This window comes from Neomonachus schauinslandi, chromosome 14, assembly GCF_002201575.2.
Source record: "Neomonachus schauinslandi chromosome 14, ASM220157v2, whole genome shotgun sequence".
Classification (NCBI taxonomy): domain Eukaryota; kingdom Metazoa; phylum Chordata; class Mammalia; order Carnivora; family Phocidae; genus Neomonachus; species Neomonachus schauinslandi.
Window position 1 is genome coordinate 17,036,279 of NC_058416.1, and position 27,603 is coordinate 17,063,881.

A 27,603-nucleotide genomic window follows, 5' to 3' on the forward strand; every position below is an offset into this window, starting at 1 on the left:
GGAGAAAACCTGACGCCTATTTAAGGAGGAGCAAAAAAACCAGCTGCTTTTCCGAGCTTGGCATACAGCTGCCCCGCTCCTGGCTCAGACAGCGGGACACCTGGTCATCTGGCACTCACGCCCCCCGCCCCGACACCCCCTGGGGCAGGCTAACGGCAACACTGTGGTAAAAGTACTTGAGTCTTACAGATGCTGCTAATAAACCAGCAAAGGAGCTGACTTGGTGCTGAGGCCCACTGAGGCCACCGCAGCATCTCCCACGCCGCAGTTCACTTTGAAGTCACAAACACCCAGCCGCAGAGGCAGATAATTCCCGGTAACCTTCAGAAAACCCAATTTCCAACGATGTGCGACAGAAGGACTATTTAATAGATGCAAATGTCATGCTTGAATATTTTTAGTCTTTCTTGTCAGTGCGTGAGTCATTTGGAGTGACAGATTGCATTCAGGGGGAGAGCAGGGATCTTACCAGAACCCCATTCCTTCGCTAATTTATTTCATACTTTTGACTTTCGTGAACCCTCTCAGTGATTTTACAGGAAGCTGCCTGGTGCTTTCTGACACCACATCACACACTTACCAAATCAATTCAACAGATCTGTGGCTCAGTTCCCTTTAAGGAGAAAGCAAGTACCAAGAACTGGCCCTGCCGAATCTACTCTGCACGTTTCAAACTCCGGCTACCTTTCCAGCTCATTTGTCTCTTTTCCTTTAGAGCTGCCTATGGCAGGAAGTCTTTTATTTATTCATTTAAATTTTATTTTATTATTTATTTAGTGGCCTCAGACCCCAGACGCTTTTGCTGGGAGGCTGCGTTGGCCTCCTTTTGCACAGGTAACAGGTGAGGGCGAGTAACAATGTGACAAGGCGCTTCCCCCTCTGCAGCAGGAGAGAGGCTCCGAGGAGACAAATCAAGTATAATTGGGGTCCGTGACTTCATCAAAGCCATGCCTTCAAGCTCGATTGACCTGGGGAGATTTTTAAGCTACCGACGCCTGGACCTCAAGCCCAGAGATTCTGTTTCCACTCATTAGGGGTGACACCACACCCAGTGCCATTTCTAAAGGGAAGGGGAGGGAAGGAAGGAGAAACCATGAAGAGTTCTTATGTCCCTTGAAGGAAGGGATGAATCTCGTTATGGGTTCGTCCCCAGGTTCTAGCCCATCGCTTAGCACACAGAAAATACTCCAGAAAGAATAAATAAAAGGCTGAATGGATGGTTGAGAATGTGAACTGGAAAGCTTTGAAGACCAATAAGAGACCAAAGAGTGTGGTGGGAAAATTCCAACCACCTGGGGTTTGGGTGAGTGGGCTCTGATTTATTGCCACCATTTGCTCACTGGGTACTTTGGGCAAGATGGCCCCCACCCCAACCCCGCCTTCAACTCTTAGTTTCTTCCTCTGCAAAGCAAGGGGTTTGGAGCAAATAATTTCTAATGTTCCTTCTCTATTTTAAAAATTCTCCGAGTAGATGGTTGCTATGCCTACCGATGGCATTTGGCCACCTTTATTGCTACATGTGTGATTCCAGTCAGCTCTGAATTGGCTTAAGCTAGAGAGCAGTTGTCCTTGAACAAGAACTCTGGGGCCATCAAAAAGAGGTTGCTTGGTGACGGTGTGTGCAACGATGACAGACACCCAGTGTAAGGGGAGAAGGCAGAGTGTTCCAGAACATTCTCTGATGCCCCTGGTAATTCCATGGTGGGCGGATGGGGGTGGGGAGGAAACAGACGCCTGGAGCATTTCTTTTTTGATGTGAGCTGTAGGTGTGCTGGTAGAAACATGGAAACCAAAGCCAGCTTTAGAGACTTAAAAGTCAAAGTCGACTTTTCTCCTGACCCAACTCCCTTCAGCATTGCCCAACTCTCTCCAAACACAGGTGAACGGCTGTTTATGTGCAGATGAAGAAAAGCTCGCTGTTGACTATTTCCAAACCCTGCCTTTTGGAATTGACACAAGAAGAGGGCAAACTGCTCACCAAGCTTGGCCATCCAGTCAGCTGGCTCCAACCCCCTCTCCCAGATTCCTGGCTCCATCTCCTCAAACAAACTCTGGAAATAGATAATCAATAACACAGATAAAAAGCAGGGCAACATGGGCTTTGAACCCCAAGGCCAAAAGGCTGATTGCAAACTGGTCAGCTTCTCTCCGGGGCTGTCAGCCCCCAGGGGTGAAAGACCAAAGCTTCCCTCCTTCTCTAAGCCCCACCCTGCATGGTCCAGTCCCCACGGGCGGGGGGGGGACCACGGCGTGATTTGCACTCCCAGGGATGCTTCCTCAGGACTCTGGGTGGCCAAAGTCTCGGCGTTGTGGTGGCTGCAGGTGGAGGGAGGCTGAAGCTTGGGACAGATGCCTGAGTCAAAGCAAAGGCAGTGTTCCTTTCCGGTTAAAAGCACAAACTCTGGAGCCAGACGTCTTGGTCTGTCTCTCACAAGCTCTGTGACCTTGGATGAGATCTTCTTTACCCTCTCCTCACCTTTTCCCATCCGAAAAATCGGAATAACAATGCACTTAGCTAGAAAGGCCGTTTGGAGGATTAACTTCGTTCTTATTTCTAAAGCAGCTTAGAACACTGCCTGGCAAATGGGGTGTTTCAAATAAACTAGTGGTTCCCCCGGCGAAGAGTGTAAATGGAGTGTGCAGGGTTCCACTTTCTGGGTGGCGTTGGGTGAAGGGTTCTTGGCTGTGCCAGCAGGACCCTGCTTCCCCTGCGGCTGGCCCTGGCTGCCCTGTGGCCTGCCTGACTCTTTGCAGTTGGCTGTCTGGTGTGCGCTGCCAAGCTCTTCCTCTTGAGCAGTTGATCTACATTTCAGCTCAAGCAGCACCTCCTCCAAGAAAAACTCCTTACCTGACTTGTTGACAGATCTCTGGGCAGGGGCACAAGCCCTTCTGTGCCATTCCAAAATTCAGCTTTTATAAATGTGAAAGCAATCTTGGGGCACCTGGCTGGCTCAGTCAGAAGAGTGTGTGACTCTTCAACTCAGGGTCGTGAGTTCAAGCCACACGCTGGGTGTAGAGAGGACGTAAATAAATAAATAAATAAATAAATAAATAAATAAGCTTTAAAAAAAAGAAGAAGAAGAAAGCAATCTCACTGGGGGCATTTGATGGCAAAACCCCGACCTAAACTGACATGAGGCTCTTTATAGTCTCTATTTATTCCACTTGGTGTAGGTATTCAAATGGCTGTAGAAATATTAATGGTGTGATGACAGCAGCTGCCCCAGACTCTACCAGCACGTTATATGGGGCATAGGATACCAAGCTTTTCTAAAATACAAAAAAAAAATCTGCCTTCCAAAATACAGCTGGTCCCAGGAGTTTTGGGTTGCAGATCTGCAGCACGTTTGCTCTGATTATTGGCTTTTCTCTTCTGCTTTGCCTCTAAATGAAAATCTTAAGGGCAAATGTTTGTTATAAATGATGATCAGTTAGTATTACTTGAATGAATGAATGAATGAATGCTTTCTTGTAGGGAAACTGTAGCCATCTTTCTTAGTCTCTGTGACATTCTCCACCACTCTGTGACATTTGTGGGTCTATAAAACTAATTTCATGTGGCTCTTTCTTTCTTCCTCCTTGGGGCCAGGACTGCAATTGGGTAGGCTGTCCCCACGTTGGGATGAGCAGGGCCTGGGAAGATTGTGTTTTGAACAGCTAGACTCTTCCATGATCCATTTTTTTGAGCAGGGTTTAGAAAAAGAGGGAGCATTTCTGGGGCATTGGCATGTCTTTTAATAAAAGAACTTTCCAAGATTGGGGATGGGGGGATGAGTTGATGTCTTCACTCCTGAGATTCTCTTTTCCTTCTCCTTCCCCAAGATAAAACTCTCCCTGTACAATATTGAAAGGAGAGGATGCTCCACCAGACCCAGCCCTCCAGGCTCAATAGAGGCAAGGACAGTGAGAAAGACACGTTGGCAGCTCCAACCGAGTTATTAGAAGAGGGGAGGATGTGGAGGCCTGGATAGAGTTATGAGCCATCTGGCTCCCAATGTACACGAGTTAAAGACCCCACAGGGGATATATTGTGACAAGGGAGAACAGTCACGTTCTAAGTAAAGAAAAGTAGATAATTATTAGATAATTCAAGCCCAAATCTCACATTGGTCCAAATTGCCTATGGTCACGAGCAGAGAGCTTGGTCAGCACCCAGAGGACACCTCTGAGCAGCCACCAGAAGTCACTTGCCAGGCACCTCTGCGTAGACAGCCGAGTGTGGCCGAGACGCCCACCGGCCTCTAAGGAGACTGCCATCTCTCAAGAACTAAAGTGTGGCTTATACTATGAGGCTTGAAGATCACATCCAAAAGGATGGGAAGCAGAGCAAAAAGGCAACACTTGCATTGCTCATTGGCTATTGTTTGAGGCAACAAGGGGAGTTGGCAGCACCAAAACCCTCGCTCGTGCCAAGGCCGTGTGACTCTCTTACTTAGCAGGCCATTTTTGGGTTTCGATGTCTTTGGCTGACTCCTTGTTTCCTCTCTTGTTCTCTTTCCAGACCCCAAATGCCTTTTTTACAGACAATTGGGTCCCTCTTCAGCATCACAAGGTGGAAGGCGCTCAGCAGCCTGGCCAATGTTTGGTTATTATTCAGGAGTGGACAGAGGCAGGAAACAGTGAGGATTCTCGCAACTGAAATCCACAGACAACCTCCAAGTTCACTGTAACCAGCAGCTTCACCCCATTCCCCAGACCCGTCCAGTTCCTTTTAGACCAGCTTTCTCGAGCATCCAGGGTGCGGCGGGCATGGATGAAGCCCTGTGCCATCAGGTGGCTTATGGTGATGTGTAGGAAGGCGCCCAGTACACAAACACCACGACAAGAGGCAGAAAGGGGCCAAATGCCACACGTTCAGAGGAGGGGCGGAACTTTCACGTGCTGGGGGCACCAGGAAGGGCTTTGAGTGGTGAGGTGACATCGGAGATGGACTCTGAATTTTGACTAGAGTCGGATGTGTGGGAAGGTCCCTTCTAGTAGAGAGAACAGGGTGAACAAAGGCAAGATGGGAGGAAAGCATGAGGTGTGTGGGCAGATGGTCTATGGGAAGGTGAATATAGGGTAAGGAAGTGGAAGTGAGTCTGAAGCCTGACCGTGGCTTGGAGTGCTTAGCTAAGGGGTTGAGATCGTCACCAGTGGCCACTGGCAGCCATTGAAGGATTTCTGCAGGGGACAGTGGTGAGTAGAGCTGGGCTGTGTGTGCACTGGATTGGGAATGGGGCGAGGAGGAAAGGGGGTGCACTGTCAGGAGGTTACTGTCATAACTGGGACGGACGTTTCTGAGGCTAGTCAGGTGGAGGTGGGGCTGCAGATCCTGAGCTGGTCAGCGTGTTCCTGCTGTCCTCTGCCCCTCCCCGCTCTCCGTGAGTGCCACCCCCCCCCCCCGCCAAGATCAACCAGTGTCACCCTCCGGGCCAGTCCCAGTGGTCATGCCTCAGTCCTCAACTTGCAGACCAACCGTAGTACAGATCTGCCTCTACTCACGATGGGTTACGTCCTGATAAACCCAGCAGGAGTTGAGGTTATCATTAAGTCAAAAACCCACTTACTGCACTAAGCTACGGACCATCGGAGCTTGGCCGGGCCTCCCTTACCCGCGCTCCAAACACCGACCTGAGCCTGCACTTGGGCACAGTCCTCGCACACACAGCCTGGTTGACAATCAGGGGCTGACATCTCCTGTACGGAGCTGACTCCCTCACCGCGTGGGGGGCAGATGGTTGGCGGTGGGTCGGTCGTTGACCCCCATGTCATGCTCGCTGGCTGATGGGGAGCCGGGTCGCTGTCCCCCTGCCCAGCATCACAGGAGAGGGTCCCACCGCATGTCACTGGTCCCTGGCAGGATCCACATGCCAACTGCCAAGTAGGGTTTCTACTGAACGCATATCCCTCTTGCACCATTGTAAGGTTGAAAGATCATGCAGTTGAACAGTTGGGACTGTCTGTAACTGACACCCATGGTCTCCCCGCCTTCAAAAATAAGCTCTCCTCTCCTGTTTCTGGGACCGCCCTGGCTCCTGGTTTCCACCCTCCCCGCCCCCAGCTTTCTGGGCCACTCCAATCCTGATAGTCTCATCTTATGATCCTGGGGCCCTCCTTTTCAGTCTCGGAGCTTTAAATGCCATCGACATGCTGATGGCACTTACATTGATATCTCCAGCCTGGACCTCTCCCTGAACTTCTGTGTTCAACTTTCTACTTGCCCTCTTCACTTGGATGTCTAACAGGCGTCTCACGTTAGCATATTCAAAAGGGCTTCAACCTTATTCCCCAATCCTGCTTAGAGCCTTTGTGTTTCTGTTACTCCATCCCCCTGTGTGCTTCCCCAAGTAGCCACAGAGCTCATTCTCTCAGCCCCGTGAGGTCTTCACCTTGACCCACCCCGTCTAGATGTGGACCCTCCCACGCTGCCTTAATCCTTCCCCTGCTTGCTTTCCATTCGTGGCTTCATCAACATTTAATGTAACATACATTTTATTTATGTATATGTTTCCTATTTGTTTGCCTCCATTAGAATAGATATTTCCTCATGGAAAGGATTTTTGCCTTGCTAATCATTTGTAATTGCTGTATTCTTAGCCCCTACAAGTACGTGGTACATGGTAGCTGCTCAGTGCATGTTTGCTGAACGAATGGAAAACTGGACTTTGTCCCTCTTTGGACTTGGGGAGCAAAGCCATATGGAAGCACAAAGATGAAGTTCCAATGTGGATGCCTGGAAGAAACCAAGGTACAATTCCCAGAAATTTAGAAAGAAGGGAGAAGAAGTTTGAGAGTGGTGTGAGTTTAGATTGGGATGTGTTGAGATTTTGGCTAGGAGAGTCGAGGCCTCTGGGAGGGGGTAAGAGGTAGATTTGTAATTGCCCACACAGAGGTGACGACTTTAAGCCACAAAAAGAGAAGGAGGAAGAGGAGAAGGAGGTGGGTGGGGTGGTGGGGGGAGAGAGAGAGAACCAAGAGCAAATTATGGGGGAACATCATTTAGGGCAGGAGAAAAACTAGCAGGAGAAGCTGGGGAGGGAGAGAATAATCCGGAAGGTGAAATGTCATGGAAACCAAAGAGCATTTCAAGAAAGAAGCAAGCAAGAGTTGTAGCATTGAACACCTCACAACGAGGGAAGGATGAAGACTGGCGAAGGGCTAGAAGTGGCCCCACAGAGACCGCTGTCCTATTGCCCAAACACCCGACATGGCCTGAGCGCCAGGCAGGAGTACAATGGGGACTGGGGAATTTCGCGTGTAGCAGAGGGAGGTGCTCGGAGCTTTGCTGGAGGCAGCCTAACAGGAGTGCAGGCTGGCTGGGAAGGGGAGACGAACAAAGAGGACACACCCTTCAGGAGGATTCTGCAGGCGTCCTGACTAAAGGAAGTTCTGGAAGCTAACTTAAGGGCTGGTGGCTTCAGCGTTCACCTCGTAGAGCAAGAAAATGACTGGCCCAAGGTCCCTGGGGCCCTTGGGTTTCCCAGACCCTCAAGACGGGTATGACCACTGCTCTTTCCATGTCACCAGCAGGGGATATTTCCCAATGCCGTGGCTCTCCAGCCTCCACAGCTAATATTTGTCTCTCATTGATCCAGTTGCCAGCCTGTTACTTTTTAACTGGAGTCCAGGGTTCAAAGGCCTGAATTTTGTTTAAAAACTCATTACACTGGGGAGGGCAAGTCCCCATGATAATCCCAACTGATGAACAAGCAAGGATCTTCTAAGTCAATATAGACAGCAAAGAAGGCAAGAGAGGGTGGGGAGGGTGGGGGAGAGAGTGGGAAGCCCCTACTGGCGGAGGACTCCTTAGAATTTGTAAGAGAGCTAAGTAACTAGGACTGGAAAGACCAATCCCAAACCCAAACTTTCTGCCACAATATTAAATATGTTATACATTAATATCTAAAATCCTTTATCAAACAGAAACTCTTTAAAAACTATAACAACATCCTGGTGCTCCATCGAATACCTCTTGGGGGCAGAGACACCAGCCCTCAGTCTCTGGTCCTTTCTGGTCCTTCGGCTCTGTTGGCCAAAGGGATGTTTGTGTTGCCCTGGAAGGTATCTGGAAGATATGCCTTTGCTTCTGAGGGTGGAGAGAGCTCTCTCCTTTGCCAGGCGGAGAGGCAGTATGGCTTCCTTTGAGGGCCTAGGGTGGGGGCTGTTCCCGAGGACAGGCTGGCTTTTCAGGGGGGTGTCCTGACCTGGCCGTCCTTCCGTTCTCCACAGGTTCCCTTCAGCCTCTGCCTGTGGACTGCAGAGGTCCCTGGCCCAGGGGATGGTGGAGCGGTGAGGGAGGGTGCCTGGGTTCCTGAGGGACTCCTGGAGCAGTGTCATCTTGAACCTACACAGACCCATGAGGAATAAACCTTTATCATATTAAGTCACCACTTGGGCTTCCTTGTTACAGCATTAACTTGCCCTGATAAACCCTTGCTTTCTTCCCTCCTCAGGATGCATTCGTGAAGAAGGGGGCCCGGGAACTGGGGCATGATCCAGGCCACCCTCTCCATCTCGAGGCACTGGTGATGGACTATAGCAGAACATGTCTGGATTTCAACCTGTAAGTTCAAGATGATCGCTGTATGTAAACAACAGGCTTAAACTTCCTACAAGGTGATTGTGTGTATTTGAAAAGTGGAGATTTTCACGTCATATATGAAATGGGGGATACTATTTGGGTATTAGACGATCATCTTTTTCATTCGTGATGACTCGTGGCTTCTCACCCATTGACTTAATGGGTTTCATGCCTCCAGGGCAATGTAGTCACCAGCTAGAATTTAAAAAGTCACTATAACTAATCTCATGGTTCCATTTCTGTGAAATCCAAAAACAGGCTAAACTAATCTATGGTGCAAAAAAAATTCAGAACAGTAGTTGCTGGGGGGCGGGGGGAGGGCACCAGAGTGGAGATGGGCCCGGAGGAGACACAAAAGAACTTTCTGGGGCAGTGGGAATTTGGGTTACATGGGTGCAGGCATTCGTCAAAACTCCATGAATGTACACTTAAGATTTACTTCTTGTATGTGAATTTTACCTCCATTAAAAAGGAGACAGCGGGTCCAAAATGGAGTCACTTGTGCTAAGCAAACCAAGACTTCCTAACTGCAGTCTCCCCTCCCCCCACTCCCAGGACCGTGACGGGGGCGGGGGGGGGGTGTTCACCTTTTTCCACAGAGGGAACCTTCCTTCTCACTCAGTCCCCACCTGTGGGCGCCCCCAGGTCGTGACAGCCTCCCGCCATCTCCTCATGAAGGGGCCTGTACTGGGTCTTAAGTCAACGCACCATCTATTTGTTTTCCTGTCCAATTCAAGTCCCCTAAAGACCCACGGAGAGTCCTCAGCCTGAGTTCTCTGGGAACCTACCGTCCTTTTCCGAGAAGTGTTCTCTCCTAGGTGAGGGGTCTGCCAGTGGCTTTCGTGTTCACGTCCTGGGGCCCTTTGACCATGGCTCCTCAGAAGCAAACCCTGGGAATGAGAAGCTTGGATCCCCACGCTGGGCGCCGCCGTCTGCCTGGGGGCTTTGGCCTGCCCGAGGTGCTCGGCTCACTCACGGTCTTCAGAGCAGATGACGAGCCTCCTAACCTAGCCACTGTGTAGCCAATACAGGGTGATTTATTCCTCTGTTTATTCCACCACTTGGCTTTTTCTCTCAGAAAGAACATACACAAGTTTGGAGCCGCTCTTCCCGCCAGCACCTCACACGCTGCTCACACCACCTTCCCAGCAAGACGCCATCTATTGCTAACTGCAAAAGGACTCAATCACGCCCGGCAGGGACGTTACCTCCTGGCAGTCCCTGAGGGGCTGTCCTTGATGGGACAGGGCAAGGCCATTAAGAGGAGGCTTCGTACTAAAGAGGAAACATTTTTGAGGCGGCTACAGTTGTTAAAATTGTAGGGAATTGATGCAAGATCTGGATTTTGACAGCATCGTTCTTCTGAGAACCTCTTTGGGCTTCATGACCGACTTTTTTTTTTAATTAACATATGATGTATTGTATGTTTCAGGGGTACAGGTCTGTGGTTCATCAGTCTTACACAATTCACAGCACTCACCATAGCACATACCCTCCCCAGTGTCCATCACCCAGCCACCCCATCCCTTCCATCCCCCTCCACTCCAGCAACCCTCAGTTTGTTTCCTGAGATTAACGGTCTCTTATGGTTTGTCTCCCCCCTCTGGTTTCGTCTTCATTTTTCCCTCCCTTCCCCTATGATCCTCTGTCTGTTCCTCAAATTCCTCCTATCAGTGAGATCATATGATACTTGTCTTTCTCTGATTGACTTATTTCACTTAGCATAATACCCTCTAGTTCCATCCATGTCGTTGCAAATGGCAAGATTTCATTTTCCTGATGGTTGCATAATATTCCATTGTATATATATACCACATCTTCTTTATCCATTCATCTGTTGATGGACATCTAGGCTCTTTCCATAGTTTGGCTATTGTGGACATTGCTGCTATAAACATTGGGGTGCACGTACCCCTTCGGATCACTGTATGACGGACTCTTTAACTCACATTAAATTGAGGGTTGGTGGGTTAAAAACCAGAAGTGAGGTCAGCCTTTCTAGGGATGGACTCCTTTGAGTTAAGCAAGTATTATATAAAGTCATTAATTCCCAAGCTGAATAACAAGATGACAGATGGCTAAGAACAGATGTGCATCCCAGTGAGTGTGAGCCTTGTGTTTCGGGCAGACTCCAATGGCGCCGTGAAGGTGTGGGGCTCTGAGGGGTATTAAGGAAATGAGTGCTCTACGTCTGCAAGCATTTAAATCCCCCGGAACAATTAAGACAATGCATTAACCGAGAAGCTTGAAATCAGACAACCCATAATACTCGATGTAGAAAACGTTCCAGCTTCCATAATTCTTTATTAAATATTTGACAAGTTGTATCACTTCTTTACAACGACTTCATTTGTCACATTACTTTTTCGCTGTCAGGAAAACAATCTACAATTTCTCTTTAGATCTCTCAAGAAAAATGAAAAGCAAAAAAGGATTTGTTCTTAAACAAAACTTTTCCTGTGTGTATCAAATTCAACCATATTTTAAAGCCATTCTGATTGTGAAAAGGAGCGTTATCCAGAAGTTGTGTTTAAAAAATTTCAAAGTAGTTTGGTTTGTAATCACCGTATCAAATAGTACTTGGCTTTGTATTTATTAGGAGGTGGGGGGTTTATAATAAAAAGTTATGAAACATTGAGAATTCATTTGGAATGCTTGAAACCCTTTTCACCTTAAAAGTCACTGTTTTTTTCATGTTTCATTTGGTAAAAGATCCTGAATTACGGAATGCCAACACATTATTAGCATCATTTTCCTGGGGTCCCTCTCAGGCTCTGAGGGTCAGCCATCTCAGGACACAGCTTGGAGGAAACTGTAGAAGGACTAAGCTCTCACTCCCTTTTGAAACCAGATTACTCGAAAGGTGTAAAAATGCTATACAAATATATACATATATATTTGGACAGCATACGTACGTACGTACGTATATATGTATATACATCTCACATAAGTAGTAGCAAAGGATAAACAAAGTTACGTGAAGTTAACATGAAGGAAACACCGTGACCATCTAGGTGGAATCAGTCTGAGTGAAAGGGCAAACTGGCTTATCTAGGAACACAGATGTCTGCGGACACAGGGTTACGGTCATCAGAAAGGCTTTCAATGCTCTGACACGAGGCTGAGATGCAGGACACAGAGGTCTGTAGCCAATGCTGTTAGATTCCTATTGATACTCCTTAGAAACATAAGCCCAACGAACAAGAAAGCATGCATTTTCAACATGCGTTGCTCTGTGCACAACACCTTTCACCAAGGATAGATGTCTAATGAGAAGTTTTCTTGGAACATTTCATAAAGACAGAAAGCTATCCTTTTCGGAAATAAAACATGACACGAGCTCACGTCCTAATGCTACACACAGCATCGTTTCTGACACTGAAAACACTCTGGGGTGGGGGTGTGCGTATGCAAGTGTATATACACTGTTCATTAAGGCTTAGATAAATTAAGAAGTGGTCCAAAGTGTATCACATTGTCTTCCCAGTTTTAAAATCTAAAGTACAAAGTGGACTTTATAAGGATTTTTTAAAAACGCATCTCAGACCTGAAATTGGCAGTTTTGACGTGACTTCTCAGGATGTACCCCAAAGCCTGAAGGAGACAAGAGGTAGTGCTCGATTTCCTGGGGGCCAGGAAGGGAGCAGACCAGGCAGTCACCCTGCGCGGCAGCGCCCCCTACTGACAAGGCAGGAAACGGCACCAGACAGTAAGCACCCCCTCCCCGTCAAGAAGGGGGGGGGGGGCGGTGCAGAGGAAAGAGGAAAAGAAGAGGGTGGCTAGCACAGCGGGGAGGGGGCTCGAGAACTGATTAACCTACGCTCTCTATAGATTTTAAAAGTTCAGAGGTGAGACACAAGACTTAGGAAAATGCTAGAGTCAAGTGTTAAACAATTAGTTAACTGTTACAACAATTAGTAATTTGCTGCATATGAACTTGGCTTTCAAGAGAGCCAGTCTGGATCTGGCAAGATTGAACAGCCACGGTACATGTTGTCTATTTAACACTGTGAGATGTAAAAAGTGGTTCAAATATTTTGCCAACCATTTCTCAGAATCTGTCGCTGCATCTTCACGTGGGAGGAATAACCCGTGTCCGTCACTTCAGAGCATTTGCTGTCCGACCACAGGGCAAATCCGATGTTCGACCAAAGGGCCTTGTAAACAAAAATCAAAGAAGCATCTTACGTTCTTATGATTTGGTTCAGGACTGGCTACAGAGAAGTACATAACGGAAAATGTTTCAAAGCTGAATACAACTTTAAAACAGACAAATGCCTCATGGTTTCCCATTCCAGAGGCAGCCGGCTGAAACGCAGCACACCATCTGAAGCTAATCCAGACTTTCCAAATTCGCCTGCAGGCCAACAAGGGACAGGGACTGAGACACCCTGGACTACAGGCAGGCGTCGTAACTCATGTCCACAATGCAGTTGTTAAACTCTGCAACTAGCTTCCTAACCTCGTGGCAAAATGATCCACAGTAACTGTTACTTTCTTCAGACAACTAAAAAAAGCCAGATCCAGGTAATTTCTAAGGGAACAGAAGGTACAGAGCCCCTGGACTTAGGAGAAGCGCCAGAGGGGAGGGTGACTAGAGGAGGCAGCCAGTCCTGGCCCTCACCCTCCCTGGGGCCTGCTGACGGGAATGACCAGCAGTCCCTGGGACTCTGTCGTGAAGATGCCGGAGAGTGGTTGTCAGCATTTAGAGAAAACAAGATCTAGGATTATTTTAGACAAAGACTGAAACACTGAGAATTGCTGAGATGAGGGAATCTGATGTCGATCAAAAGCCAAACAAAAAACAAACCCCAAACCCAGCACTGTTCAGCTGTCACTGAACCCAGCATTTAGTGGTAGACGCACTGGACGGTCAGTCACAATTACGGTCTTTCAAGTATTCATAGGGGTATAGTTTGACAATTCCCATCTGCTCCTGGCACGGAAATGATCTTAGGATGGATTTTTCTTTCATATTTTTAACACTGCCTAATTTGCAATTACACAGAATATTTTGATTTTTTGAATATACGGTTTACAAAATGACAGAATCCCAGTTCTTCAACTAGAATCGTGGGCTTTCTCCCCTGTAAGGACATGATCACTCTTGAGAATCCGTCCAGGCATTGGCTTTGGTGTGAGTCCTAGAAAGAAAGCCCTCTGGACCAGGAGGGGCCACATGATGGGGGTTTTTGCCATGAGACATTTGTTATATATTGACTGAAGGGAGAAAAAAAAATCCCACAAATAGAGAAAAATACTGAGCATTGTGTTTTTCTCCAATTATTCAACCTCTACGTTCTCTGATCACTATTGGATATTTGTAAATCAATAGGAAAAGGGAGCCAGTCCTCACCTCTGTAGAAATCCACCTTCTCTCAGACACCTCCGACCTTTGCACCTCTTAAGACGGCTCACTTATAACCACGAACATTCATGGTTTTTCACAAGCCACCCAGAGCTGGGTAACAATGAATTTCTTACACCAAAAGGTCCTTCTTACATAACCAACGGGGAGGCCCCAAAACCACGATTTTCTGTCTTATCACCGGCAAGAGATCGAATCTCTACAGCCCCCTGACTGTCACGACAGGGTTTAGGACAGCACAGGTTAAAAGGACAGCAGGGCTGCTGAACTCCCAGGCTGCCCTCAGGCTTTCTCTCAAAACACCACGGAATTCTGCGACCAACACTCACAAGCGGCAAAGTATCCAAGCGCGCGGAACCCTCCATCCCCGCCACGGCCAGCCCAACGGCCCAACCAACCGCGGGGGTCAAGTCCAAGTTCCCGCTCACTTTTCAGTCCAGCACAGAACGGACACCACTCAGGCAATACACAGTGGCGAAGCATGCAACATGTTCCAGGGGACAAAACCCGGTTAGACGAAGTGTGCATTCAATGAATCTTGGTAGTTGCCCCGCAATCACAGAACAATGGGTGAGGACGGGGTCTGTAGGCTCAGCTTTACAGCCGGGTTTTATACACCAGCAGCCAGAGTCAAAACTGATAGATATTGCACCGGAAAGATGTGTGCAGGGAGAAGAAATAATCATCACATTGAATGTCTACGGTAAAAAAACAAAACATCAACAAAACCAGATAGGACCTCCATGTCGTACATAAAGTGCCTTCAGAATTGGTGCAGTTAGGACAAAAAACTGGTTATTTAGCGACCATTAGCCAACGCGTACAAATAAGACATGAAACAGATCTCTGGTTTCCACAGTTTCAAATCAAGCGGTGCCAAGGTTCATTCAAATGTTTCCACTACGAACAGCAAAGAAGAAAAGGTGAGAAGAGAAGGGCTGTACAGCATCAGGGAGGGGTAGGTAATTTCTCTTCTGAGAAAGTATAGTCCAACCCTGTCCCAAAGGTGTTCTGGCACACGTAATTACTTCTAAGGAATAATGGTGTGAGTCCTTCAAGTCAACACCGAATTTGTCATGCTATGTTACAATTCTCTCAGCCTGCAGCTATATGCTAAATTTGTACAAAAAAAAAAAGTAATATCCAGTTTGTTTGCATTTTGAGCACGGAGAAAATTATCATTATGCCTAATGTTATAGTTTAAATGCTCTCAAAGTACTTGTTTGTAGAAGGTTTTTGGCCAAAAATCAGTCTTCCAATTCTAATGAAGCAGGGAGTGGGGAGGGTGCTCAAAGTACTTCCAAAATAAAAAAAAAAAGTCACTGACATTAAACCTGGTATGAAATTCAAATACAAAAAAAAATATGCTCACTTTTCCAAGTACACGAGACATCTTTAATTGTAATGAAATAAAATCTGAAAATCGATCTAAATCATTTTAAAAAGTAAACATGAGTTGTAATACTATACCTGTAGATGATTAATTCCATTCATTGTCATTATAAAGTATGTAAAATATTTATTAAGGGCTTTGCCTACAGAGGCACAACATAAATAGAATTAAGTCCTCCTGAAATGTAATTAGTGTACACATCAACCAGTTGATAATTCGTGGTGGAAAATGCAGGAACTCGACCTGGGACTGGGCTCCCCCGTCTGAACCTGGGCAAGTCGCGGGCGAAGGCTCGAGAAGGCTCAGCTCCAGGAGCCACACCTGCGGCTCCTCTTTCCACCCGGTCTCTGCAAAGTCTGTTGTTAGGCAAATGCAAAAGTGCAAGCAGGACTTGCTGGACGACCAACCACCCGGAGGCCGGGCGGGGAGCGATTAATCCACCCCCTCAAATCCTTGAGCGTTTTCCACGGCCATGAGAAGCTTCTCTCGTAAATCTTCAAAGGTCTCATATGGAGGTAAGTCAAGGCGATTAAAGCTGCAGAAGCAACAGAAAGTACAGGTCAAAGGCCATCCTTGTTACCCTGTGGTCATGACGTTTCCTGGTTGGGGGAGGGGCGGGCGAAGCAGGCATTTGGTATTTGAGCAAGAGGATGTGCAAGTCTTCAGCAACAATTTCGAGTCATCAAAAATAAATACCAGCAATGAAACTGTCCACGCCAAAGAGGTTATATAACCTACGGACGAGAGATGAGAATTTTCTGATAGGCCACAAAACCTCTCTACCACAGCTAGATGTGGGGCCGGGAAAGGCCCAGCTGCGGGGGGGAGGGAGGCCCGAGAGGGGAGGTCCCTGACGTGCATGCCGAGTTCCAGACCCTCGAACACCAAGCACTTACACGTTTGGGATGAACCAAGGTTGAGTCTATTTGGAATGCTCTCACTTACTCTACACTAGATCCTACGCCAAGCGCTTTTCCGGATTAGTAACTTCCAGATAGTCACCTGTGATTCCAAATATGAACAGAACAAGTCCCCACATTTCTCGGGAACCCAGGAACCCTGAAGGCGACGCCTAAAAGGGTTTTCAGTTCCTTGATGCTCTCAAACGTGAGACAGAACCTCACTTTTGCAGACTGCACTTAACGGGAGCCTGTCACAGAAGGTGGCTTTCGTGTCAACTGCAGCTGGTCCTTCATAGTCCAGGGCCGGGGATCCGTAGGGGGCCTGGTGGTGCCTTCTCCAGGATCTGTGACCATCTTCCCCTTGTCTACGACCCTCTGCTAAGAATCACCATGATGATCGTAGGAGTTCAAGCACATCAAGTGCTTAGGACCCTGCGTGGACCACAGCAAGTGCTTGCCAAGTGTGAACGAGCTGGGGGGCAGGGGTCTGGCTCGGGCCTGGCACTAGCCAGCTGAGTGGCCTCCGTAGTCTCCATGGGCTTCACTTCCTCACGTGGACGAAGTGCGGGCCTCAGGAGGTCATTTTTAGTCTCGTCCAAAGAGCAGGCGGCTCTGTGATTCTTTGTAAAGTGTAATTTTAAATATCCAAGGACTGATCTTGGCTAAACAGTGAGATGAAGCCCTTTCCACCTCAGACACTTGATAATCACCTCTGCGAGGTTTATGGAAAGTACGCTAGCTCTCGCTCTCCTGCTAAGTCAGGTTTGTATTCTGAAGCTTAACGGCCAATTTTATCTTTTCATAAAACATGGAAGAAATCAGGCCTATCTCCAGCTGACGTTCGGTGGTGGCCCTGTTGCTGTGAGCAGCCAGCAAAGCTCTGTTCCTCTTGGACAGCACAGGCCGGGGCCGGGCCGGGAGGACGGGTGGCCCCTGCCAGCCCGCGCCCAGCGCCCTTGCTCAGCGGGCGGCAGCCATCTATGGGGAGCACTGGCAGGAAGACGCTGTGACTCACAGAGAAGCACAGAGGCTCCGGTAAGAGCCCCCGGGGCTGCTTTCCTCCCGTGGGCAGACCTTCGTCCTAGGGAAGGGCAGGGATCTTCAACTCCAGCTGTCTGTGCCAGAGCCACGTGGGGAGTTCTGAAAATCCCACAGCTCAGGCTACACACCACACCCACGAAGTCCACATCTCTGGGGGCAGGACCCTGGCACCCGTATTTAAAAAAAAAACAAAAAACTTTCTAGGAGGTTCCAATGTGCAGCCGACGTTGAGAACCACTGAATTCAGAGGCCGTATCTGGGCAGCACCAGGTTTTAGTTGTGACCCAAGTATGTGGACTTGGGAACAGAAGTTCAACAGTAAGACATCTGTCCATAGGGGCACAGAGGGACATGGGCTGGACACTCGATTGCTTGGTTCTCCTCAAAGAGCCTCCCAAGAAAGTGAACTGTATCAACCGAGGCAGCAGATCTCGGTGCAGGGTTAGCGTGTAGATTCTGGTTCTGGCAGAGCTGAGTCCCAATCCTGCGCTTTGGGAATCTGGGAGCTGCGTGATCACAGGGCGGGCTTCCCCGCTGCTGAGGGGAAAGAACGCCAGAGCGCCCTGAGGCCACCAGAGAGATTTGATCATGCCTGGCCCGCAGAAGACAGCTGGGCCCAACCAGTCAGCTCTCACTCTGCCTTCTCATGACGAGACCTTGAGTTTGGGAGCTGTGCATCAATCCCAGCAGGCCCGGGGCCCGGCTCCGTACCAAATGCCCCCCAAACGAAGACTATCATAACCCAGAAAATGACACTTGACTCAGATACTGTTTGGAATAAAAGCTCCAAACTAGCAACACATTCTCCCTCTAGAAGAAAGGCAGAGAAGGACGGCAATCGCCGCTTGGGAGATCCGCCACTTTTAGCTGGGGTCAGCTTGCTTTCAAGAGTCGGATGGGCAAGGACCATATTCCTGCCATTCAGAGTCCTGTGAATGGTATAAACGGGGAATGCTTCCTCTCTGGCAAGGCGAGGGAATCAAAAGAACCTCCCACAGCCAATTTTCCACAAATACAGTTTCATGATAATTCTCTCCTAGGTACTGCGAGGGTGGGGAGGCATTTCCCACGACGAGTGTTCGGTTGCATTGTGCAGCCCAGAGTGGGCTCTCTAGCAGTGAGGTGAGGAGGAGGAGGACTGTAGGCTCACCATTTTCCAGACGGCCCACCTCCACCTGTTTCTAAGAGCAAGAAATAAAAGCCTGTGGGGGGAAACCAACCCAAGGCACACAGGCGCTTGGATCATTCAGAGCTCCCCCAAGAGCTGCTGGGTTTAGGGGACTCCTCAGAGACACAGGAGGCCCCTCCTCCTGGAGGCCTGAGGGCTGCCTTGCTCCACACCTGTCTCTGCCGCTGACCCTGGGGGACGGGGCCTCTGTCACACCTCTCATGCTCCTCCAGCCAGTCGTACTGTTGCTGAACTCCAGAGATGTATGGGTTACTGATGGCCATGAGAGGCCTTTTATTTTATTTTTGCCTTTTATTTTTTTTAAAAAATATTTTTTGTATTTACTCGTTTGAGAGAGAGAGAGAGAGAAAGAGAGAAAGAGGAGGAGCAGAGGGAGATGGACAAGCAGACTCCCTGCTGAGTGTGCAGCCTGATGCGGGGCTCGATCCCACGACCCTGCGATCATGACCCAAGCCGAAATCAAGAGTCCGACGCTGAACAAACTAACCAGCCAGGGGCCCCCATAAGAGATCTTTTAAAACAAAGTTTCTCCAGGGAATTTTATCCCAAGTTCTGGGGATAAAAACCAACTTAAGGTTGGAGTAAAAATCCAATCTGTCTACAGAGTTTGAGAACAGTCATTTCCATGTCGAGTGAATACACAGTGGAATCTCTGCTTCTAGGAATGATGGGGTCTCGAGGAGGAACTCCCCCCACAGCATGGGGGGGGGGGTTAAGCCTTTATGAGACAAATACACCGGGTCCATGCAGACCCTGGTTTGAGTTTTATCAGCATTACAACTTATATTTCATCGCCATCACTTGCACCTCGTACTTTGCTCTTCGTGGGCAGGCAACATAGCCTTCTGTGACCTCCAGCCCAGCATCAGCCCCGGCTAAGTATTTAAAACCCTTTTTGTGGACAACTGTGTGTTTCTGACACTCACCATGTGTGAGCTCTGGGCAGTTTTTCAGGACTCCCCCATTGCTCTATTGTAAACAGCTGAGGACCATTGGAACCTAGACAAAGACAGAGAAATAAATAAATGCCAAGCACTGTCGAGGCAGGCAGACAACAAAGCCAAGGTGGGGCTTCAGGGAAAGGGAAGAAGGTGGGCGGGCGTGCCCAGGGGGAGCCGGAGACCCCCTCCCTGGCTCCCAGACAGTAGTGAAGATCTGCTGGGGAAGAAGCAAGAGGCCCGCACAGCCTCAGGGGGCATGGACCCCGCATCACTTTGGATTGCAGGCGCGCCACATCAAAGAGCATGCAGGGGTGCAGACAGGTACAGCGTCGCTGCCGAACCCCGCGAGCTTACACATAAAGCTCCTTTCGGGGGGAGGAAAGAAGCTTGACTTTTACTATGCAGAGCAGAAAGAGTGATTCTCTAACATCTCTACAGTAAGCACGGAGCAATTCGGTTTCCTGGAGGTACGGAGTCCTTCAAGATACACCACAATACAAAACAAGAAAAACATTAAAGACCAACTGGTCTCTGTACAAACCCGAAAGCGCCCCCCCATCCCGCACGGGACCTGCAGGGGACACGCGCGCCTGGGGGGCCGAGCCTCGCCGGGCCACAGCGGACGCCTGGCTGCCAAGTCGCAAGAGGAGAGCGGAGAGTCGCACAGGGCCCCGCTCACCATAAAGTTCGGCGAAGCCGTTCATAGGTACTCGGGACGTCCCCGTGACAAACTGCAGTAACCGGATCCGCTTCTCGGCGTCCATGAGCAGCACAGCCTAGGGCCGGGGGCAGAAGGTGGTTAGAGCGCCGTGGGACACCCGGCACACGCTAACGCAGACACGCGGGACCCCATCGTCAACGCCGCGGCGTCAGACCGAGACAGGTGACTGAAAACGGAGTCTTTTTTTTTAATGGGCACCAGAATACCACCTGTGTCATCTCAGAGACTAAGAGGGATCACAATGTCTTTTTCTTCTTCCGCCAATAGATCAAAAGAAATGAAATACAAAGCGAACTCTTTGGTGGCACCGAGCTCATGTGTGTGGGGGCGAGAAGCGCCGACACCAGGGAAACCTGGGTTACGGTGTGACATTTCAGACTGTAGACAAATTCTCTAAAGAGAACGTTTTATTAAAAGAAAAACAGAGGCCAGGATAGGCCCCTACAATACCCCGTGCATGCTACACATCTGAATCAGGACAGGAACTGAGCAGACCGTGGACCGGGCTTTGAAGAGTCTGCTTTTAACATTTTCTCTCTCTCCACTACTGCTGGCACTTGAAACAGTCTTTATAATAGAGATTTAGAAATTAAAACAAGTTACAGAAGTTCTTAGTTTTGTAAGTAAGCAGTCAGCCCTTTTCCCCCCTGGAATTGTTATTTTTTAAAAAAATATCTTATTTATTTATTTGAGAGAGGGAGAGGGAGAAGCAGGTTCCCCACTCAGCAGGGAGCTGGATGCAGGGCTCCATCCCAGGACCCTGGGACCATGACCTGAGCCGAAGGCAGACGCTTAACCAAATGAGCCACCCAGATGCCCTGAAATTGTTCTTTAGAAGGCAGTTTATGGTCTCTCCCTTGGACTCAACTCATTTCTATTTCACTTCTCTCCTAAGCTCAAGAGAAGGCAAACACTGGCCCTAAGACAGTAAATCACGTTTCATTTGCATCGCTGACTGAAGGATGAAGAGAGCAAAATGTTTGTTGGAATTAACCAATAAAATGGGGAAAATGATTTTTTAACCAAAAACGGCATCTTGGAAAAGTCAGCCCCAAAGCACATTTTGCCCTGAGAAGCCTCCCATTCTTAGTCACACTTTGGCAGGCCAGTTCGGTCTCCTGTACCTACTTCATCCTACTCGGTGGGTCCCTCAAAGAGAGCTGCTTTAGTCAGGTGGTTAAGGAAGGACAAAGTGCTTTGATAAGGATCGACCTGAGGCAGGGACAGCTCTCCACTAGAGTTATGGACAAAGAGCAGGGAGGGCTGCTTTCTGCCCCCAGGGGTCCAACCGAGGCTGAGGAGCAGGACCACCCAGGCAGCCATGGCCTTACCTTCCAGAACCACTGAATGACAGGGTGGTTTGGGCAGTAGCCATTCTTGTAAATAGAATGTTGCCTCCAGTCGTTCACGTCCACATCGCCAAGGCCGCACATCAGCAACTAGGAGGGAGATTGAGCAGACATGAGTGGGGCCCTCGTGAACGCTGCACAGATCACCCATGGAGGAATGGCCTTTTCTCAACACTGGCATTTTGTCATCTGCAAAGCAGGTAAGCTGGCAACTCTTAAAGACGCATGACGGGGACATCACATTCCTGTCCCTTCAGATCAGAGAGGCAGCGCAGGTAAGGAGGGGGACCCAGTTCCAACGTGTGTTCAGGCCACGGCCTTTCGTGGTGGAAATGCCACTCCACGTCTGTCTCTGGCCCACGCCTCCAACATGGGCCCGGGGCTCAGATTTTCTTGCGCTCCCTTTACAGCTGCCCGTTACTCCAGCTGTTTGCCCTTCTGAGACCCTGTGTGTCTCAGGATGTGAAATGTCTCCCGACCCCCAGGGGAATCAGTGCTGGCAGCCCAGAGCTCCTCTCTGCCAGCTCGCTGACCAGAGGTGCGTGGGTGCAGACCTGCACTAATGCAGTGACCGGGTCTGCAACGGAGTCTGAGGCTCCTCCTGCTGCCTAACCCCCAAGCAGGGAAGGAGTCCTCGGGGAAAAGTGAGCATGATATTCCTGCAGAGGCACCAAAGAAAAATGGAAGGAGAAGCAAACCAGAAGGCGGAGAATAGATCCTAGGCCTGACTGTGCCCAAACCTTGTTGGGTAAACCCAGAAGGTTCTTAACTGCTGCCCCCAGCTCAGTTTCCCCACTTATAAAACCAAGGGCTCACACTATAGGATTTTGACATCATCTGTCTTCAAGTTTCTATTTCACGAAGAAGAACAGAAGGCTAGTCTGTGAGACATGGTTCAGCGGATACGTGGCCTGGACAAATGGGTGACAGGTTCTCCAGACACAGCCTCCTCCTCCTATTTCTCTCAACACAACACAGGGTGAGAGATCCCTGTGCTTTTTAAGTTGCTGGTTTTCCTCTAGGTCAACACAAAGAAGTTGAAACAATCCAATATAAACTCCCTCCTGCTACTACCTTGTTGTCTTCTGAGGTTCTTCCTTATGCAATATAAACCAGGTCAAGTTCACAGAGACGTCTGTTCCACAGCCCCTGCTGCTCACGTCGTGGCCAAGGTCACGTGACTACCACCGTGTGGGGAGGAGGTGCAGGATCTCAGCTGCTGCCCCAACTGGATGTCCCAACCATGACTCTATCAGAAGCAATTTTCCTTACCTGGTGCTCCTGGCCATGAACCCAACCCAGCTCGGTGGGCCTCTACGTGTCTGGTGTGTCCCAGAACTACTCTCTCCTGGGTGAGTAATCTACAGCTGACTACTTCCACTATTCCCTACTTGAAGATCGACACACGCACCCCATAAGAGACATAGAGTAGAATCCATCCCAGCTTACTCCCTAGGACATCATGGGCCAGAGAATAATAAAATACCATTTAAAAATATCTAACTTTACAGAAAATGTTTAAAATACAAACCTCCAACTCATTTTCATCAAAAATTTTAATCAAATCAATAGGAAGCAGTTCTGTGAATCCCTGAAAGAAAAAAAAAGTCACCCTGAGATATATTTTTCCTTGAAAGAGACAAATTTTACAGAGAAAACAGCCAGGAAAAAACACATTTTTTGCTGATTTATAGATCAGCGACAGTATCCCATAACTGTAGTTCTAATAAAAACAGCATAGTCCCAATGTAAAAATTTAGAAAGGGAGGAGAATCTAGAAGGTTCAGGTATTTGAGCAATTTCAGAAGCCCTCTGAAACTATGGGTTACTGTAGGCAGGCAAATTCCAAAAGCCATTTATGACATAGCTATGAGTCAGTATGTCCTAGAACGCATGAGCCACGAATGTGCAAGAGAGTATGTTTAAAAATAAGGTACTGAAGGCACAGAGATGAACTACATAAGGAGGCGGTGTGATCCAGGAGGGGAGAGAGGAACGCAGAGACCCCGCTCTAGTTCCCGGGTTCACACTGACCACCGGACTGGTCTGGTGAGATGCTCCATGCTGCTGGGCCTCGCAGGTGTCTGGTTTCTGAAAGTGGGATCACCTGGGGTGGGGCCAGCACGGAGCCTCCCGGGTGTCTTATGTAAATGAAGTATGAAACCTGCTGTCCTCTTGTAGGTCTAACTCACATTTTATGCCCCAAGTCCCTGAATTTTTTGAGTGTTCTGCCGGGCTTGGGGCTTTATTGCAGGTGACTGAGCTGGGGCAAGCCGAGGAGAGCGTTGCCCAATGAGAACTCTGCATTGGTTCAGTGGGAATTTATAATGTACACTTGGGGCTTGTTCCTACCTTTTCTTTACATAACTAAACCTGTTATCAAGACTTAAAAAGGGGTTTTACTTTTGGTCACAGTGAACCATTTTTTAAAGAAGATTTTATTTACTTATTTATTTGAGAGAGAGAAAATGAGCAGGGAGAGGGGCAGAGGGAGAAGCAGACTCCCCGCTGAGCAGGGAGCCCGATGCGGGACTTGATCCCAGGACCCTGAGATCATGACCTGAGCCGAAGGCAGACGCTTAACCGACTGAGTCATCCAGGTGCCCCCAAACTGAACCCTCTGTAAAACGAGGAATCCCGCCACCCTCTGCTAGGGGCCTGGGAGCATCGCTGACATTAAATATTTGGATCTGAGGCGTGGCTGCTTCACCCTCTAATAGGAGGAAGTTGGCACAACACAGGTCGGTGTTAAGACAAAAACCCAGCCGAAGACAATGTGTTTTCCCTGCACCTGTGTGGAAGCGGAGTCTGTGAGGGATTCAAGGAGAAGCAGGGCAAGAGAACACCCGATGAAGAAAGGGTGGCTGAGTGCTCCAGGCCACCAGCATCCCCACCCCAAGGACCAGAGCCCTCCTCTCTCACCCCAGGACTGAGGGCGCACAACTTACCTCCAAGAAGGCGTTCATTTGCTTTTGGACCCTGTTCACAAACCTCCACTGGATGACCAAGCTGCGGGAGCAACGGGAGAGTAGTGAACCACCCTCGTCACCGCGAGCCCCATTTGCTTCCTCACACCTTCTCACCCGGGGAGGGGAGAACAGAGGAACCCCAACCGTGGCGGACAACGGGGAGGGTGCAGAACCACGGCACGCTGGATTCAGTAATGCTTTCAGGAGTAGCTGGGAACCTAAACTCAGAGATCATTTATTCCCCCCCAACCCCCGATCAAGCCTTAGTTTGGCAAAGTTGCCTACAGATAGGACTATGGGGACAGAGAGATAAAAAAGGTCGTGGAGTGTGAATATATACGTGCATCATGCATGCACGCGCACGCACACGCAAACTCACGCAAACACACACCCACCTCTGCATAAACGTGTACATAGATTTTTTTCCCCCTTTTTTTCAGATTTCATTTATTTATTTGAGAGAGAACAAGCAGAGGGGAGAGGCAGAGGGAGAGGGAGAAGCGGGCTCCCTGCTGAGCAGGGAGCCCGATGTGGGGCTCGATCCCAGGACTCTGGGATCATGACCTGAGCCCAAGGCAGACGCCCAGCTGACTGAGCCACCCAGGCGCCCCTAAACACGTACATATGTTTTTAAAAGGAGTATCTAGTACAACATTTTGTGATACATTTCGCTCTGGTGTCCAGTATACTGTTTTCAACAATGACACATAACTTATCAGCAAAATGGTTTATGCTAATCCTTTAATGCCAAAATTTGGAGGATTAATGGTAAGACCTCTTGAACAGAAACCATTTTCTCTGTGGCGATGTTTCGGGCACAGCAGAATCTAATGCTAGGTGAATCCATGCTGGACTCCAGCGAAGGCATTTTGTCGTGAGACAGACCGAAGGCCTCCATAAAGGGCTCTCCCTGCGAGGTGCCACCATGGCTTCGGACCTCCAGGCCCAGCCCCTCTGCACACGCCCTGCTCAGCCGCCTGGGGCTTCACCGCACTGCTCAACCATCAGCCCCAGAGCCTTCCTGCACCCCAGGGGCACCCGTGTGCCGGGGGGGGCGGGTGGAGATTTTCACCCTCCTTTCTTTTCCAGTGAAGCCGCCTGCAACTCTGTCCAAGGCCACCCCCCAGCAAACCTGAAACCTAAAGGAATTAACGGCAAAGGATGATATACCACATGGATCAAATGTCCAAACCCTCAGACTTCAGGCCCTAATCCTCCCTCAGAGGCAGTGTTTTTAAAAATCCATTCAAAGCCTGTACTTTCAAATGAAGACCATGGCATCTGCCGAGGTGGCGTCCAGCCTGCTGAGATTGTCCAAATTCAGAACAAGTGTGCCAATTAATGTGAACAGGTAAGGACTATAGTGTCTTATTCCTAGGTGGGTTTTTTTTTTTTTTTTTTTTAAAAGCACAGCAAGCTTTTAACTTGTGAGGACGGGCGGGGAGGGGGCATGTCTGCTAAGCATGCTTTGTCAGGGTCTCTAAGTAGTGAGTGGCTCCAACACTCTCCATTTCTCCCTAATTAGGAAGGATGGGTTTTTCTTTGTAGAGGACACTAAAAGATGCCAAGACTCTAGGCCAATTCTTCACATTCAAGTCTTCTGACCAATTACGTTGAGCAGGGAGGAGGGAACCAGCTTGTCGAATGCAGACACTGGGACCCGGGCACCAAACACCGCTGTGCTGACCTCAGCCCTGCACCCGGGCTAGTGAGGGAGATCCAGACTTGTGTGCGTGAAGCATACATACGTACCAAAGAGGAAATCGTGTAATGTGTCCGACAGACAAAGGCCTTCTGGCCAGCATAAATGCCCTAGGATTGCTTAACAGCTGGATTTCCAAAGGACTAAACATTTTGTTCCACCACTGAGGCTAAGATTGGGTTAAGAAAATCATAAATATCAGAAATAATTCACTGTGTTTGCATATGTGGATTTTCTTATCCATTTTAACAATTTTCTTACATTTTCATTACGGAAAAGAAGTCACCAGAGAGAGGAAATATTTTATTTCTGGTTGTTCCTTATTTTACCCCACTGGTTGTTGACACTATGTTCCAACACAGCAAATCTCAATTTTAGACTACATATCACATCCTCCAAAAGCATGTTTGTCATATTACTCAATACTGTACACTTTTTTCTCCTTTTATGACTCCCTCATAAGGCAGCTCACTGAAGTCATGATACAAGGCCCAACTTTCCATCTTATAATTTGACTTCCTATTAGCCCAAGCCAGAAAGGAACTCATATTACTGAAAGTGTGCCCACAACAGGCATGAGCTGTTTTAGAAAGGGACATCAACCAAACAGCTTGTTCAATTTAATAAAAGGTTGTAAATCTGTGTATACGTACTCAATATATTCCCTCTTGTTTTCATTTGTCACCATTATTTCCGACCCATTGGGCTTCAGATCCACTTGATAGGTCTGTAATTGCAAAAATAACACAACAATCACCATCATGAAGTTACTGTGCACATTACTGAGTAATAATGTCTTACCAAACAAGATAAGCAACATTCATTCAGAAAGACTTTCCAACAGATGGGCTCTGAGTCTAAGAGAATATCTAACGAGGCTTTTAAACTTTTGAGATGTTACACATTTAAAGATGTTATCAAAGGTGAATTATTTTGAGGTTATTTATGAGTTTTAATTATTCTTCATACATTACCAACAATGGAGGAGAGCACCATTTTGTCACCTATTCATTTATCAAGAAATTAATCACGTGTAACAGAAAAGACAGGGAACACTCATCAAGACTACCGAAATCCAAATTCTAATGCACTTTCTGAAAATTAGATTTTATAGTCATAAAAGATGATGCATGGAATTTCTTTCAAAAAAGAGAAACATAGGGACTTAAAAAAAAAAAAAAGGGGGGGGGCAGCTTAAGCAGCAAGGCTGAGGGATGGATTTACCTGCTGTTCTGAGAACCCTGGCTTTCTATGTGCATCCGGACACCTCCTTGCTCACTGCCTGGACCAGCTCCCTCCCACAGGGCCACCTAGCACTGTTAAGAGCAAAGCGGCTGAAAGCAAGCATGGCCGCCTTCTGTGCCTCCGGCCGGCCCTAACTCAGGATCATGCCGTAGAAAGCAATAACTAGCAGAAAGCAAGGGAGGAAGAGACTTTTTTTTTTTTTTAAATAAAGTTTACTCTC

The 27,603-nt window shown here is 48.4% G+C and overlaps 1 protein-coding gene across 1 annotated transcript in view; it reads right to left on the bottom strand.

Annotated features, from left to right (window-relative positions):
• Nucleotides 1-15,303: 15,303 nt before the first annotated feature.
• Nucleotides 15,304-27,603, bottom strand: part of NEDD4L (NEDD4 like E3 ubiquitin protein ligase) — a 333,752-nt gene continuing 321,452 nt past the window's right edge. Inside the window, exons 25-31 of the mRNA XM_021686142.1 lie at nt 26,792-26,865; nt 24,416-24,476; nt 22,999-23,058; nt 21,450-21,557; nt 20,077-20,173; nt 19,383-19,455; nt 15,304-15,859 (exon numbers count right to left, since the gene is read on the bottom strand). Of these exons, the coding sequence (XP_021541817.1) occupies nt 15,757-15,859; nt 19,383-19,455; nt 20,077-20,173; nt 21,450-21,557; nt 22,999-23,058; nt 24,416-24,476; nt 26,792-26,865 (576 nt within the window). The 3' untranslated portion in view covers nt 15,304-15,756. The remainder of the gene's footprint in view (nt 15,860-19,382; nt 19,456-20,076; nt 20,174-21,449; nt 21,558-22,998; nt 23,059-24,415; nt 24,477-26,791; nt 26,866-27,603) is intronic.